The following is a 17,575-nucleotide window of genomic DNA, read 5'->3' on the forward strand; positions in this document are numbered from 1 at the left end:
GGCAAGCCTTGTAGTATGTCTGTCCCATGCTTTTCAGGTGTCGGTCTGTGGTTCTTACTTTTTCCATTATTTTTTTTTTGTTTTTACGTTACATAGGCTAACTATCGAAAGTGTTTTGTAGGACCTGGCCAAAAAAACGAATGCTTTAAATATCCTTATTTTGACAAGCTGGTAAGAACATAGGAATTGGCAATAATGGTATACAAGTGGAATTTAAGATAAAACGTTAACGCCTAAAAATGTTATTGAAATGAGCCGCGGTCTGCGGGTTAAACTAAATTGTTTGGTTGGCCGGATGCCGCCCACTGGTTTCAGTAAGTTCAATAATTCCTAGATGCCTCTTTGCGGCAAAACAACCTTAACGTTCACATTGAAAGTTGTAATAAATTTCCTTTCCTGGGCGTTTGTTGTTTTTAAGGCCGGTCCGCGACAAAATTTTATTTTTAAACCGGTCCGCAGTGCAAAAAAGTTTGCCGACCCCTGCTTTAAACTATGGTCGGCGGTCAAATCTGGACATAACACTAAAAGTTTAACGGTGCTATTATAATAACACCACAAACTAGATTAAGGATTTCATTTATTGCGTTTCCCAAAAGTATTTTTTTTGACACCTTTTCATTGTGTTTTTGACGACGCTGTGTGGACTTTAACTTTACACCAAACAAACGCAACTTTGCGCGAACGCTTTTTTCAATATAATTAGACCCATTTTTAATCGCAAAACAATTCTAAACCGCCCCTGATTAATTGTTATTATATTTAAAAGCCTAAAAACTATATGTGCAACAACAAAATATTCCGTTTGGTCCATTACGGGCCGCTGATACATTTTTGAGTTTGGGTTTTAACCGTGACTTGAAAAATGTTGCCCCTGTACTATTTCATGATGACATTGGATGAAGGGCGTTTAGCTTGACGAATTCAGAGGTTGTTAAGCGAATACAGAAGCGCGCTTTATTCACAAAAGGTCGTCTCTAGTCAATGTAGCTTCTACGAGTGTACGTTACACATCTGCACACCGCTTCATGTAATTTAAGGTTGCTGCGGTGCGAACCGGTGTGAATCTGTGTCTGCCACATTTAGCGCGAAGTGTTTTGTTACAGAGCTTTGTGCTGAGCGTTGTAGGGCAGCAAATGTGTGGAAGCCAGGGGCGGGCCACGAGGCCATTTCACCTAAAGTGCATTTGTTGCCTATTACAACAACGTAACTGCAAACAAAAGTTACTTTTTATTACGTCACGTTAAAGTGTAACCTTGTGACGTCATCTCTATATAAACGTTTCCCACAAATAAAAACTAATAATATGAAGTAGTTTTCAGTCACAATTTATTTATTTCAAATCAATAAAATTCATAGAGAAACGTCAGCAGTTAGCAGTTTTGCGAATTGCATTTATCTAACAGTGAATGTTGTTTCATCTTGATAGGCAATACAAGTCACTTTAGCAGAGCATTTCTGTTCTTTTTTAACATTTGGGCTTTTTTGATTAACAAGTCAACGAGTTAGTCTGTTTGGTGGAATGCTGGGCATTTAGGGGATTTACGGCAGTCAAGCACAACCTGACTTGTTCAGTTAACGCTATGGTTGAATGGCTTGAGGTTTACCTTAAACCAGCCAGGCGTCATTGAGGTGAGCTATAGTTGGCTACATTATTGTGTGGCAGTCAAGCACAGCCGAAAACTTTACTGTGACAAAGAGGAACCCGATTTTTCGTCTGGGCTTGTCATAAGATAATATGAGAATGAAGTGAGGAACTGTTCTGTGACAAAGAAACTTTATATTTGTCAGCCCTAACTCGCCTCTATGTTGGTTTACTTGTAAATGATGTGTGGACCGTTATAAATGGCGTTAGTCACTAGGGTTGCTTTCAAATATTATTAATATGACTTTGGTTTGTGGTTTAGTATAAACGTTGCCTGTTCTTTTATTTCCTTAACTTGTTTCTGCAAGCAAAAACAGATATGGGCCGAAAATCACCCGACTTAACTTATGTCTTATATACGAAAGGGGTAGTTGCCAGGGTTTAATTTTTTTATACGTTAGTTTGGTAAAGACTATGCAAAATTAATTTTAGAATCGTTTTGCAATCTGGAACCATGCTGCGTGTTTTATTGTCACTGGGGAAATAAGCCGCACATGCGACTTGCCTGTCAGAGAGAGGCTTGTCATAGTATAAAATATATTGCTTTAACAACACAACATATTTTAACGCCGAAAATTTAACGCCTCTCTGTTAGCACCTGTTGTGCTTATTGCTACAACCAAAAATATCAACACCAGGCGTAAACATATTAAAATTGTACAAAGACCGCAGCAAGCAAAATGCTAAATTTGAATGCATTTTTAGCGACAACGTTAAACTACGTCATAACATGGCGTCATACAAAACAAATCGAGAATGATTTTTAAACATGTCACCTGGCCCACATTTAATTACATGGCCGTACGCATTCTCTACGTAAATTATTTTTTCCCAAATACCTCGCCGTATTTGAATTTATTATCGCGGTATTACATGAAGAGGAAAGGCCAGTATAAAATAAAGTTTCACCCATCGTAAAGCAGGGAGGCATTGCTAGAAACTTCATTTATATGACGTTCGTGAACTATGTCGCCAGATTGGACCATAAGTTAAAAAAGCTTGAAATTTTTCTCAAAGGTAAAGGCTTTAGGCGTCGATTGCCAGTTTGCCACTTTCTCTGGAAATAGGATTTTTGTTTGGAAGAGAAAAAATTAAATATTTGATGGCAAAACGATACGAAAATTAATCTTGCATAGTCTTTGCCAAACTAACGTGTAAAAAAAATGTAACCCTGGCAACTAATCCTTACGTAACTGAGACATAATTAAGACTGGAAACTTTCAGCCCATATCTGTTTTTGCTTGCAGAAACAAGTTAACGTTTATACTTAACCACAAACCAAATTTAAATTAATAGTATTTGAAAGCAACCCTGATGAATAACGCTATTTATAACTGTTCACTACTTGGTTGTTCTTTTATCATGTTTTAATGCCGCTGTTTGGACACCAAACTGTGTGTCCTTGTTCGGTATTGGGTTTGTGCAATAGTTGCGGTTAGAATTTGGGTTGGGGGTGAAATTATTAGTGGGTTTGGGGTTAGGGGTGGGATTTGGGAAAAGGTTAGATCTTACTCTAGCCAGTGGTCGTATTCCGACGTAGGCCTTGTTCCATGTTATAGTTGTTGGTTTAAGTTTGGTTTTGTGTTTTATTTCGACTTTGATGTTGTTTCAATTTCGATCTGTTACTAGAGTCCTGTCGTGAATGTTAATATTTCATTAAAAGTTTGTGATGCACCCTTGTATACCTTTTCGTTCTGCTGCAACCCATGTATATTTTGATGCACCCTACAGTGCACCGTACACACCGGTTGAAGAGCACGGGCGCCATTTTGTGTCCGCTGCATAGTCACGTGATGTTCGAATAAACGTCGGTTGCTCGAATGTTTGGGCGTAAATGCAATAATGCGTCGCGTCCAACTTTCCATCGTTGTTGAATCCGTGCCATACCGCCTTGACGTCACTTTACATCCAAACACCAGCTGCTCACTATGACGTCACTTTGCATCCACACACCAGCTGCTCTTTATGACGTCACTTTGCATCCAAACACCAGCTGCTCATTATAACGTCAATTCAATTATTGCGGCAAAGGTAAGTGGCTAAATTCGGCGCTCGTCTAGAATCCTACCACAACGAACATTATTTGGGTTAGGGTGTCGGTTAGCGTTTGGGTTTGGGTGAGTCCAGTAATAGTGTTAAACAATATTACTTGACCTACCCACACCCAAACACTAACCGACACCCTAACCCACATATTATGCATTGCTTAATATTTATTTCAACGTTGTGGTAGGATTCTAGACCAGCGCCCTAAATTCACCTCAAAATCACAAACAGAAATGAACTAAAAGTAAAACAAAACTAATTACTTATTTGGTGAATTTATAATGTTATTGTTTCACTGGCCACAAAAGTAGGCATTCAAAATGGTAACAAGCTTTTAATTTAATAGCTAATTTGCGTTTGGAATATTATGGCAACTGGACATAATGTGGATTTAGCTCAAGTTTGAGTATTTATTCTCTATAAATTCGGGCGATTCTTTAAATAAAACCTTTAGGGAAACCAGGGCTGCGGAGTCGGTTAAAAATAACCAGAGTCCGACTCCGGCAAAAAATAAACGAGAGTCCGACTCCGGCAAAAAAATAAAACCAAGTCCGACTCCGGTCAAAAAAATAAACGAGAGTCTGACTCCGGTCAAATGTGCGATTTCGTCGAGTCCCGAGTCCGGCCTGGACTCTACAGCCTGTATTTCACCAGTTTACATAACTAAAATAACGTGGATATTCAGCAATTCACTTACAGTGCCAGGGATGTTGTATAATTCATTCACTCACAATACATGTTCGGAAAATATTCCGCCATATAATATTCCACCTTTACAATTTCCATTTGGCGGCCATATCAGTTTTAAAATTCGGTACTGCAAATGCGCATGTCTGACTCTGGACTCGGTTAGTTTTACAAGGTCTTATCCGAGTCCCGAGTCCGACTTCAGCAAAAACAAACTGAGTCCCGAGTCCGACTCCGCAGCCCTGGCGGTAACACTATTGCTTAAACTTTGGGACGCACCCTCCTTGACACAATTTGTCCAAACTCACGTAACTATCACCTAATCTGTATAGCCTTTGTATACCTTTTGTCAGCTGTGCACCCTAGTTCTGCTATACACTTGGGTATGCAATATACTTGTTGAAGCTCATTGGATTAATGTACAGTTATTGCTGCAAGAGTTTCCTTAGTGGGTTATTATATAACCAAAAAAATGCTAAAACTGTGACTTATTTACCTGTGATTTTTGTTCAGTAAACTAGTTTTTTACTGTGCTACAAGCTAAAAATGTTTTCGCTATGCAACAAGATATAACCATTATATAACCAAAAATGGCTTTACCTGTGATTTTTGTTCAGTAAACTAGTTTTTTTACTGTGCCACAAGCTAAAAATGTTTGAGAACCAAGGTTTCTGTTGTTATTCCAATAAATTAAATCAGCAGGTGTATATAGGTCAAGATGTGCTCACTTCCTGAAGAATTCTTGAATAAAAAATACATATTTTGTCATACTGGTGAACTCCACCAGCACTGGCCAAGCTGTATACCACCCACCCTTGTAAACCATTCTTGGTTGTATACCTCAGTTTTATTTCGCTATGCAACAAGTTGTAGTAGCTGGTTCAATAGCAGCCCATTTAAGCAATAAATCTGTAAATACCATATTTAACAAGGCAATGCTGGGTTTTAATTGCAGTACATTGTTTGGTAACCTGTGGGTCAGATCTAGCTCACCAAGCAGATTTATCCGGTCATCAGCCCCTTTTTTATTAATAAGATGACCTACTGCGCTATTCTATTTTGCAATCTGTCGTTTTTGAATAGCATATGTAACGTTTTCAGTTTGTTTTTATATCTTTTCAGTCTGTTTTACCAAAGTTCCTGTAGGTGAATGTTTGCCAAAAATCCGCCAGTTATGGTGACAACAATTGTAGAATGCAGTCGAGAAGTATCGCTTACTGTCAGATACTGGAGGCCTAGGTCTACTAAAATTTTGCAATTAATTAACAGCGATAGAAGTGATTCATGACTGACCTACTGTTAGCGGTTAACTTAATCCAATCATTATGTTCTTTATAAGAAAGTAAATATTCAAAATGGGCGATATATTTATTTCTATGGCATGTAATAATGTTTATAACAAACTGTGTTACTGTCAGGTCATTTAACAATTGTGTTTTGACGTAAATTGCGAAAGAATAATATTCTGATAATTATCGATTTTTCAGGTTAAAGCAGTGCTTCTTAAACTTTTTTAGTTTTGTTCACTCCTAGCATCGATCTCCATATTTATTCACCCTTGTCTCATGATATGATAAAACTATCTCGTATATATGTAACAGTGCACCCAGAATATCCGCCCTGCTAGCAAGCTGTCGTCCATTTTGGCCGGTTCACCCTTACCCACTCCTTTGATTGGTTCACCCCTGCAAAAATATTATTCACCCTGGGTGACCCATTCACCTGATTAAGAAACACTGGGTTAAAGTACAAATATCCGGATATATCCATTATCCAGATACTAGAAATATTAATATCCGAACCAACCTTAGTTGAACAAAGCGAAGTTGAGTAATAATTCAGTAAACTATTAAAATATAAACGAAACAGAATTGTAGATTGTAGAGGAAAAGTTACTAATTCCCGATCTAGTAGGTTAACATACATTTTATCTGTATGAGCATCTTAATTTAACCATAAAACTGTAACATATCACAAAACATGCTAATAATTAGAATTTTCTTTCGAATAACAGAATCTGCCTGAATCGGAATGATGAAAACAAACTATTCTGGCTGCACTTCAATAATAAGATAAAACTTAATACAAGACTTAAATCAGTTGGTTTATATGTTATAATATGATAAATATATTTCGCTACTAAAAGCATCATCAGTATCTAAAAACATAACACAATATAAGTCAAGAAGTACGCTAATAAAAAAAAAAAAAACCAATTGTTCTAGGCAAGTGGTGCACTGCACAATCCACAACCTGCATCAACGATGCTTATATGCTTTTATTAGTGAAATATATTTATCATATTATAACATCTAAACAAACTGATTTTCGGTTTATTAAATTCTGTCAATAACATTTTTTTTTTTTTTCAATAATGATTAGGTTTCTCTCATGTTTGTAAGCTAATATTATTTAAAAGCATTGCTTATAATTATTTGCTTTTGTTCAGACATGACCTAATTCTGCATCTAAATTTGTCTTTATACATCTAAATATGCGGCAGTTTTTTAATGTATTTAGCCAGTTTTTTTTGTTGACCAATATTCTGTGTGTTTTTTTGTTGACCAATATATTGTGTGTTAGATTTAGTACTTATACACTTTTTGACATAATTGAAGGAATTGTTGAACATTAATCTCCAAATAAAGAAAGTTGAACTAATATATAAATATTCCTTGCTCCAATAACCCTCAACAGTTAAGAAGAGTGAGTTACAAAAGCTGAAAATTGAACACCTACTGACCCCTAGACCTTACAAACCTGGCCTTAATTTAACCCATAATATCCCCCCAACAAAATTTACCCTATTTTTTAAACACTTAAAAAAATATATGTCTATTGTGATATTATCGGACGAGTACCGATACTACCACTTGGTATCGTGCATCGGCTCCGATATTATCGGACGAGTACCGATACGGCCACTTAGTATCGTGTATCGGCATCGATATTATCGAACGAGTACCGATACTACCACTTGGTATCGTGTATCGGCTTCGAATCCGATATTATCGGACGAGTACCGATACTACCACTTGGTATCGTGTACCGAATCCGGTATTATCGAACGAGTACCGATACTACCACTTGGTATCGTGTATCGGCTTTGAATCCGATATTATCGGACGAGTACCGATACTACCACTTGGTATCGTGTCCCGAATCCGATATTATCGGACGAGTACCGATACTGCCTCTTAGTATCGTGTATGGACTCCGATAATATCGGACGAGTACCGATACTACCACTTGGCTTCAGTTGTTAATTGTTATCATTGTTTTTTGCAAATTTATCATTTTTGCTAGTTTATGTTTAGAAAAGGGTTAAGCCATAAGTAATTAGAACTTGTATATAACCCTAACCCTAACACACAATGCTTACTGTTTGTTTAGATAATGTAAATAATATATTGTTTCAACTTGTGTATTTAAAAATGGCTGAAGAAAATACATCAAACATCACTTGTGAAGTAAGTTGAATTTGTTTTAAATCTTAGTTTCTTTATCAATGTAATTGGAAACTTATAAATCAACCTAACTAAGCAAGATGTCGCTTTTTTAGCCTCAAATAGTCACATCTTTCACGCGTGCAGAACATAATTTTATCCTTTGTTTTTCTTACATACCTTTGCTCAGAAAAATATGAATAAAATATTGGAATTAAAATTTCTTTTACTAGATGGTATAAAATGTTTAAATTATATTAGGCTAAACATTAACATTAAAAATATATTTTTTTCTAATTACAAATATTTTCAATATTTTATGTAGAACTTTATTGCTGGCGATCAACAAATCGAACACCAAGATGCTACAATCGAACATCAGACTGTTGCAGGAATGCACGAACAGAGAGCACAAATAAACCGTCAGAACGTAGAAGATCTACAACAACAACGAGCTGTTATCCAACGTCAAGATGTGAGTGGGCTGCAACAGCAACATGCAATGATACAACATCAGGCAGTAGAAGGACTACAACAGCAACATGCGATGATACACCATCAGGCAGTAGAAGGACTGCAACAACAGGCCAGTATCCAGCACCAGACGGTACACCAGCAACTAAGCATTCAACAGAATGTTACAGTTGTAGTCCAACAATCTGCTATTCAAGGGGAAACCCCTCTCAGTATTGGACCATCAACTTCTGAACAAGGTATTTTAGAGAAAATAAATATTAGGAAATTTGTTAACAAAAGTGCGATTTAAAGATTAAAGTTTTTCTACCTTAAATTAAGTTGTCTATTTTCCAGCACACTATTAGGATGTTGCTCCTAACCAGAATCCTGAATAATTGTTGTTGTTTACTTATAAATGCACTTTTAAAGCACCAAAGTTTTTATTGTTTTAATTCATATATAGTCACTATTGTGATAGAAATGACTTTGAACTGATAGTCTTTTCATTCTCAAGCATCATATAAACTATATAAATGTTACAGTGGTAGTGCCACAATCTGCTATCCAAGGTGAAGCACCTCTATGTCATCAACTTCTCGGGCCATCAACTTCTCAAGGGGAAACACCTCTAAGTGTTGGTCCATTATCTTCCCAACAAGGTATTTTAGATAAAATAAATATTAGGAAATTTGTTGGCACATCTCTACTAAATCTTGTGCGTAAAGAGCCAAAAAATTGAGGTGACCGGGTGTACTCAAGTTTAAAAAGTGCACTTCGCTACTTTAACATATGGGAAAATTAGTGGCCAGCGCTGGTTTAGAATTCTACCACAATCCTTAAATCAACGCGCAATATTTGGGTTAAGGTGCGGGCTAGAGTTAACCCAAACGCTAACCCGCCCCCTAACCCAAATAATGTGCGTTGTGTTAGGATTCTATAGACCAGTGCTCAGCAACCGGTGTGCCGCGGGAACATGCCAGGTGTGCCGCGACGTTCACAAATTGTTTTATCTCTGTTTGTGTGCCGCAAGTGGAAAAGGTTGCGCACTGTTCTAGACCAGTGTCAATTTGTTGCAAAACTGCGTCTTAAAGATTAAAGTTTTTCTACCTTAAATTGACTTGGTATATTTTCCAGCACACTTTTAGGATGTTGCTCTTAACCAGAAACTTGAAGTTTACTGATAAATGCACTCAGGGGCGTATCTAGAAATTCAAAATGGGGGGGTTCCGAATTTTTAACTTAGAGAATTCCCTGTTGTTTTTTCGTCTGACGTTAATGACGTCATAAAATAGTGATGGATATGACGTCATAAAATAGCGATGGTAATGACGTCATAAACAAGAAAACAAATCATCCGAAAGAGCCAATTAACGTAAAGCAAAAGCGAAAATTAGACGCAAAGCGAACACGTGCGTTGTCGACAATCCTGCCTGGCGCCAACTGCGAAACCGCTTAGTGTGCAATCGTTAACTTCAGGCGAAAAACTAAACCAAGACCGTGAAATATGTGTGATTGATTTTGGTAGATCCAAGTACGGGACTAGGCTATATTACAAGCACGTCTGTCGCCACGTGCAATACTAAACGGAGATCGTTTTTCCCGGATGTTTTTCGGTTAGCGCGACATATAAAACAACTTCGAAGAAACGGCACAACTTTAATAGTTAGTTAATTTAGTTCAGCGTTTGATAACCGTTTTAAGTTTGGGCACACCTGGCGAGCGAAGCGAGCGCGATTTTTATTTGGTATAACGGCATTTCTTTTAAATTACCGTCTAACTCAAACGTTTTCAGAGAGAAAAGGCGGAAACCGGTTGATTTATATTATTAATTGTCGAACACACACTTGCTGAATAGCCAACCCGAACGAATAACGAAAGGCGAAAGAGAAAAATTATCAAGCGTTTACGGTCAACCAAACAAAAGATGAAAAACGGCGTTTTGCGTTTGATTTTGGTTTTGCATTAGCTTGAGACACGTGGCCCAATTACATTTAAAAACACGCAGCTTCGGACGGTGAGTAAAACTCGACGAAAACGACAAAATACGATAATGTCACTTACGAAAGGGGGGTCCGAACCCCCAAACCCCCCCTTGGATACGCCACTGAATGCACTTTTAAAGCACCAAAGTTTTTATTGTTTTAATTCATATATTCACTATTGTGATAGTAATGACTTGGAACTGATAGTCTTTTCATTCTCAAGCATCATATAAACCAGGGCTTCCCAAGCGTGGTCGCGTAACGAACTTTAGGGGTCGCAGAGGGTATACCAAGTTTTCAGAAGTTTAAATCTGTGCATGCCTGACAATAAAATTGAATTTTTTTTATAAATGTGCAGGTTTTTTATCATCACTACTAGACGAAATACCCGCCGTTGCCCAGGTTAAATAGAATATTTACCAGTTATTCTAACTGGTTAAAAATTAATTACACCACAATAAATAAAATCTACCTGAATTTTGTCTAGTTAAACAAGATGAAACAATCCAACATACTGTGGGCTCTTTATCACTATTGCACATTACGTTGTTACATGTTAAACTGCTGGCCTCATGTTATAGCCCATGATTATGGAAGATAAATGTGGTAATCAGCATATACACAAAAAATAATGTGACGGATAGCGTAAGAACTTCGTAAGAGGCTTAGATAATGCAAACATATTTTTGTAATGTCATAACAAATTTGCTTATGCCTAAACGTTTACACTGCGTGTCACTAAATACAAATTTCAAATCATGTGATGTGTTTCAAATCATGTGATATCGTGTGTCTAACAAAAAGGGTTTAACCTAATGCTTCCCCACAATCGCTTGAGTAACCCACAGCCTGTGTGAAAGCGGCATTAATGGAACGTCGTGTTTAATTATATATGTGACTTATCTGCGTGGCTCTAAAGATCTAATTCTTGGCCTCCGTTAACTCCCATTAATTTTTGCATTTGTTTAAAACAGTGTAAATCAGTTTTGTGTCTGAAATAGCTCACTAAAGGTAAGGCGCGAACGCGCTCTGACTATTTAATCACTAATCACGTGTTATAAGCATTGTATAACCTTTTTCCTGAAGCCGCATGTTATAGCCGATATTTAAAAAAAAACATTTAAAATTAAACCAAATTGCAACGTTGTGTGTTTTTTAAATTGGAGCTTCTAAACACACAACCTTGGCTAAACACGTCTCGCATATTTTATGTAACGAAAACCCGGGACATATGTCGATCAAAAATTACTAACAAACATAAAAAGTTGTAGCACCAATTGTTCAAATTGCGCGAAATTCAAGCAAATACATAAAGGTACCATACTGCATCCAACGAAAAAAAAACGTTTGAAAAGTAAATTTGCTTAGTTTTCAAACCGCTGCAATAAACGCGATATTTTGCAAACTCAGTCCAAATGTTGCGTAGTTTATACTCGGTTAGGGTTGCTGTACGTTGTCTGTGTAAGTGTCCTACTTCCTCATGAAAGAATGTTACGGAAACGCTGCAATAAACGCAATATTTTGTGAACTGAGGCCTTATTTACGTGGTTAAACAAACTGCAAAAAGCTATTAAAAATAATTAAATTTTTCAACATGAAATTTATTTTTACCAATGAACTTGACTTGAAATTTATTTAAGTCACATGAAATTTATTTAAGTCAATGAACTTGACTTGTTTTTTTCTGTCACGCAAGGTATTGCCCTATAATATTGTTCTATCCTTATAAGTCTAGAGGTTTTGCGAGAAGTCGCACGCGCGCCCTTTGGATTTAACATGTAAACAAAAGTATAATGCTGCGTGATGTTTTTGAAATGGTACGACTATATAACATGTCACTTGAGTAAGCATGCAATACATTTTTTAAGTAACGAAACCCCATAACATTTGCCAATTGAGAATAACTTTCAGACGTAAAACTTTAGGTTGGATTGTAGCAGTAATTGTTTAGATCTGCTTAATAGCGTGATATACGTAATCCCGTTGCTAAACTGCGTCAAACGTGAAAAAATCCTCTGAAAAAACAAATGCTTACTGATAAACTGCGGCAATAAACGCAATATTTTGCGAACTCTGCCAAGTATTGCGTGGTTAAACACGTTTGTTGTACGATGTCCGTGTAGGTTTTCTGATGTTTATTCAATGTATGTTTAAAAAAAGTGAAAATTGCTAAACCTTTGCACTAAATGCCAGGTTAAGCTACGTCCAACGTCAGACAAACCTGTTAACTGTTGAGAAAAAGGTTTTACGCGGTTGTGTTAAGAGGTTTACGATGGACAGTAAAAAGCCCTGGAATATTTAAAAATTATGCATGCAATTAGTGTGCAATTTTCACTGCTCATAGAACTATAAAAACATTACGCAGTATTTGTGTCCAGTTGCATAGTTTTGGCTTAAATGTGTCGACGTCATCACCTGAGCCTGAAATAAACAAAACTGACAAACTTTCCTAACTTTAAAACGCCATATAACATAGTTCTGCGTTCTACATAACAATTCCTACACTTTAAAATAGTCTGTGATGCTCGTCACTCATTTTCCGTCTGGGTAATGAATAATGACGTCATAAAAAAATAACCAGAAATAATTAACGTCCAGCAAAAGTGAACACATGCGTCATTTACACTCATGCCAGGCGCTAGCTGCGAAACCGCTTAATGCAATCGGTAACTTTAGGCGAAACAATAAACGAAGACCTTGGAATATGTATGATTGATTTTGGAAGAATCATAATTAGACTATCAGCAGTGCAGTGTCCTAAGTTCCATTTACGGGACTACGCTAATTACAAGCATGCCTTTAGCTACCTGCAAAACTAAACGAAGATTGTTTTTCCGGGTGTTATAATGCCACGATTAGCGCAACATCTGCGATGAGCAATGTGCCAAGTCAACTAAAACAAGCTGCGGTTGAGGGAAAATAAGTTGTGTCAATTGCACACTTAGCACGTGGTCTTGGATATGCTTACAGAGAAAAAGTTTGTGATAACTATCATAACATAAAAATGTCGACTTTGAAACGCGCAAAAAGGTCACAGTTCACCTATTAGGAAACTGCTTCACTTAAAAAATGCCTACTCCAACATCGGATATTAGCGCAGACAGCGAACAGCGAGGACCGTTAGCGAACAGCGAGGGTCTAGCGTTTATGGTCGAATAAACCAAAGGCAATAAACGGCGTTTTGAGTTTCATTTAGGTTTCGCATTAGCTTAAGATGTGTGACTTAATTACAATAAAAACATTGCTGGTACGGGCGGAGCCCAAATAAAATCTTACGTTTCGTGAATTCTAGACGTTGAAAACGGCGATTTGACGATTTGACTACAGCTGTTTAAACTTGTTTGTTCGAGGCTACAAAACTGCAATACCTCGTTGGCGCATTCAAATCACATAATTTCAATTGTGCGCGAAAAAACTTTGGAATTGTGGTGTCAGAACAGCCTCTGTGATGCATCAATCACAAACTGTTGCACTTCTTTGTCAGCAGAATTAACAATGCTTATCAAAAAAATTGGTGATTTGTAGTTTGATTGCGCCGATTTCATAAAGTGTGCAATGACTCTGCCTGTTACAACTGTGACGGTTGAACGCTCTTTTTGAGATTGAGGCTGATTAAAACGATCAATAGAGCGCTTGGCCGGCTTAACGCTAATGAATGTTCAGCGGGTTTCATAATATAAGAAATCGATAAGAAAATTAATTTTTTTTAAAATACACATTGTTGTAGCTTACATGTATGTTTTCTCTGCGTCTTTGAGAAGTCTGTTAGTTTTACCAATAAAATATATATTCGTGCTTGAGATTACTAAAGTCGGTAACAGATAAAATAGTAAATTAAACAATAATAATGAGCAGTACTTAGGCGGTTGCAGCGATAAGCACCGACGACTGTTTAATCACGGATTTAGTTTTGTGATCATTGTTTACTGACATTTCAAATTGGGGTGTCAAGACTTCTAGACAACCCCCCTAGCTACGCCTCTGATTACGTGTATAATCTTAAAACTTTTTTAATTACTTTTATTTATCTTCTGGTTTATCGCATTGAGCACGAAGTACTTTAAAGATAACGAGGCCTACGTAAAAAAGTTAAGAATACCAGCAGGCTGGCACAATCTTGCTAGCCTTCTGGTGACAAGCACTTTTGGCCTAAATTCCTTTGTTTTATTGGTCGCTCCCCTAGAGTTAAATGAGGAATGTATGAACCTTACCATATTTTGGCGGTAAACAAATTTTTTTAAGTCAATAATAAATACATAAAAGGCACGTGAAGGTACAACCTGGGGTCTGGGGGTCTTCTTACTCTAAAACTGTTACATGGATAAGCTATTTTCAGGCGAACTTGTGTGAAAACAAGCAGCTTAAAACCAGATTGAAAAGCACGACAAAAAATATTCTTTGGATAAATTAGGATAAATTTTCAATTTATATTTCTCGAAAAAATGATATTTATAATAAAATTTAATAGAAATTGTCACAGTTACAGTGCAACATGCCACATCGTATGCATATTATCTTTGGGATAGATAGATTTGTTGAAAACAAATACGAATAAACCTAGCAAAACCCGGCTAAAGTTCGCCATAGTGTGACATTGTTTTGCGTTTGCATAATTAAAACCACCAAAAATATACTTTAGGCCTTAGGTGGAGAAGCATAGCCTGGTACATCCTCAATATGCCGATGCGAATGTTATACCAGTACATTTAACAGGATGGTACATTTAACAAATCAATATAGAAGTACTTGCCAAATCAAAGTAAAATGCCAACACGTAACAATTGTATGATCAAAATTGTGACTTTTTAAAATAAAAAAAAATTCTATATGCTTTACACTGGCTTTTTCTCACTAAACAACGTGCTTCACACTACCGTAACTTATTGAAAAAGGCACAAAAAATTCATTTCTGCCAATTGTAGTGTGTAATGTTATTACATATTTATGCTTTTCAAAAAAATATGTGATTAAATATGTGTGAAAAGAACCACAATTGTGTAAAATGGATCTTGAAAACATCTGTCTTAAAATACTATCAGTAATCTATGTTAAAAAATTATGTTTGACGCGCAGTGATTTAAAAAAAAAAAAATACAAAGAAGGATAACAGTGAAACCTCGAAAAGTCGTAGGTTTGGTGCAATGGAGAACTACTAAAGTTGCTGAAGTCCATAACACATAAATTGATTTAGCGTTTTTGTCCCAGGAAGTTTTTTCCTTTTTTTTACTTAGTGTAGCCTCTGCGCTTGCAGTATAATTTGGTATGGTTTGGGAATGGTGTTAGGTGGGCTTCTTCTATTGGTTCTTTTGTTGTTGCTTATTGTTGTTTCGGTTGTAATTCAGTTGGTAAGTTGTTTGAAGATAGTGCAGGAAGGTCTTCTATGTAGCTGTTTTTTTTTCTGGTTTCCTTTTGTGATGTTGCTGGGGCATTGAGTTGTCAAATGGCCTAGTAGATCACATTTCCAGCAGTTCCTGTTGCTTCTTACCATGATGTGATGATACTTACTTTATTTCCTCGTATTGTTATTTGCTTGGGTCTGTTTTTTTAGATAAAAATTCACTTTAAAAAAGACTTCTATTTATTTTTTTCCATTTGCATGGGAACCTCGGTCCTTTCAGTCCTTTGGCTTATATGTTTGTTTTATGGTAATGTTTTGATCCATTGGTATCACTGGTTGGCCCTTATGTACTTTGATATCAGTTTAAAAAGAAATACTGGTGTTATCTTATACAGCTTTACTTGATATTAAAAAAACATGTTTTGAGGAAGAAAGTCTTTATTTTTTTATGGAATATTTTCCTAAAAAAGAATTCATTTTTCTGTTTCTGCCTAAACCTTAAATTATTTTTACCCAACGATTTACAATAGCTCCTGTATTAGGCTTCAAAAAAAGGTTGCCGGATTTATGACAGCGCTTTTCCTCGACTTCCTCTCCCGTTGTACATCGATTAATTAAACGCCTTGGCGCCATGGCTAAATGGCTGAAAAAATATCGAAAAGAAACAAATATCGAAAGAAAGATTTTCGTTCACACCCGAAAGATTATTATAATTTTATTAATTGCTTATTTTTTGTTATTCATTAATTATTTATTGTCCTAAATGTTCCTCTCATTTTTTTTGATAAGCAAACTGATTCTCAACCCATTGGTCGCGACTCAAAATCGGGTTGCTGTTAGCTTAGGTTGGGGCGCTGACTGCAGTAGCTCGCATCGTCAGACAAATTAAGATTGGTTTTGAGCAAGATTTTTGAAATATTGACAGAATTGCAGGAGCAATAGAAAAACATTGCTCTTTTAATTGAAGCGCTGCCGCCGTGTGGATTTATATTCTACAAATGCATGTCCTGTCACCTGTCAAATAATCTAGTTATTGCCGTTTGTTTTTGTTATCTGACTAATTTATATAAGATGTTTACAACATGGTCCTACATCGTGCATAACGCCTATATAACTGTATTTGTAAGCAAGACAAACGCAAAAGAAATATTTTTTGCGGATCGTGCCATTTTTACGCAGCCATTTAGCCATGGCGCCGACCGCGTTATATTACAAATCCATGGATAGCCTCTGTGCTTGCAGTATAATTTGGTTTGGTTTTGGAATGGTGTTAGGTGGGCTTCTTCTATTGGTTCTTTTGTTGTTGCTTCTTGTTGTTTCAGTTGTAATTCAGTTGGTAAGTTGTTTGAAGATAGTGCAGGAAGGTCTTCTATGTAGCTGTTTTTTTTTCTGGTTTCCTTTTGTGATGTTGCTGGGGCATTGAGTTGTCCAATGGCCTAGTAGATCACATTTCCAGCAATTCCTGTTGCTTCTTACCATGATGTGATGATACTTACTTTATTTCCTCGTATTGTTATTTGCTTGGGTCTGTTTTTTTAGATAAAAATCCACTTTAAAAAAGACTTCTATTTATTTTTTTCCATTTGCATGGGAACCTAAATACCTCGCCATATATGAATTTATTGTGGCAGAAATACATAAAGAGGCAAGGCCATTAAATCCAGTTAAATCCATCGTAGAACGCAGGGGGCATTGCGATAAGTTTTGTTTATATGGAATTTGTAAACTGTCTTGCCAAATTGGACCATAAGCAAAAAGGAGCTTGAAAGTTTTTTAAAGCTTTTAAGCATCAAGTACCTGTTTGTCACTGTTTCTGGGAATTGGGTTTCAAATCGACAAATATATTTAGTGAAATTTTTTGAAAATTTTAATTTTTTGCAAAGTCTGTACCAAACTGACGTACAAGTAAATGAAACCCTGGCAACTAGCCCTTTCGCATATAACACATAAATTAAGGCGGGACATTTTCGGCCCATAT

The 17,575-nt window shown here is 36.5% G+C and overlaps 1 protein-coding gene across 3 annotated transcripts in view; it reads left to right on the plus strand.

The window, feature by feature from the left end:
- The window catches only part of LOC146162959 (uncharacterized), a 117,315-nt gene that overhangs the window by 68,120 nt on the left and 31,620 nt on the right, over window positions 1–17,575 (plus strand). The window contains exons 1-3 of one of the 3 annotated variants that reach the window (XM_083381494.1): window positions 6,773–7,845; window positions 8,147–8,534; window positions 8,820–8,936. The exons of 1 other annotated variant lie outside the window; for it this stretch is intronic. In XM_083381494.1, coding sequence (XP_083237620.1) covers window positions 7,750–7,845; window positions 8,147–8,534; window positions 8,820–8,936 — 601 coding nt within the window. In that variant the 5' untranslated portion in view covers window positions 6,773–7,749. Of the gene's footprint in view, window positions 1–6,772; window positions 7,846–8,146; window positions 8,535–8,819; window positions 8,937–17,575 lie in introns of those variants that run through there. One more of the 3 variants, XM_083381492.1, reaches the window with a different exon arrangement.

This window comes from Ascidiella aspersa, chromosome 2 (genome assembly GCF_963924565.1).
Source record: "Ascidiella aspersa chromosome 2, kaAscAspe10.2, whole genome shotgun sequence".
NCBI lineage: Eukaryota > Metazoa > Chordata > Ascidiacea > Phlebobranchia > Ascidiidae > Ascidiella > Ascidiella aspersa.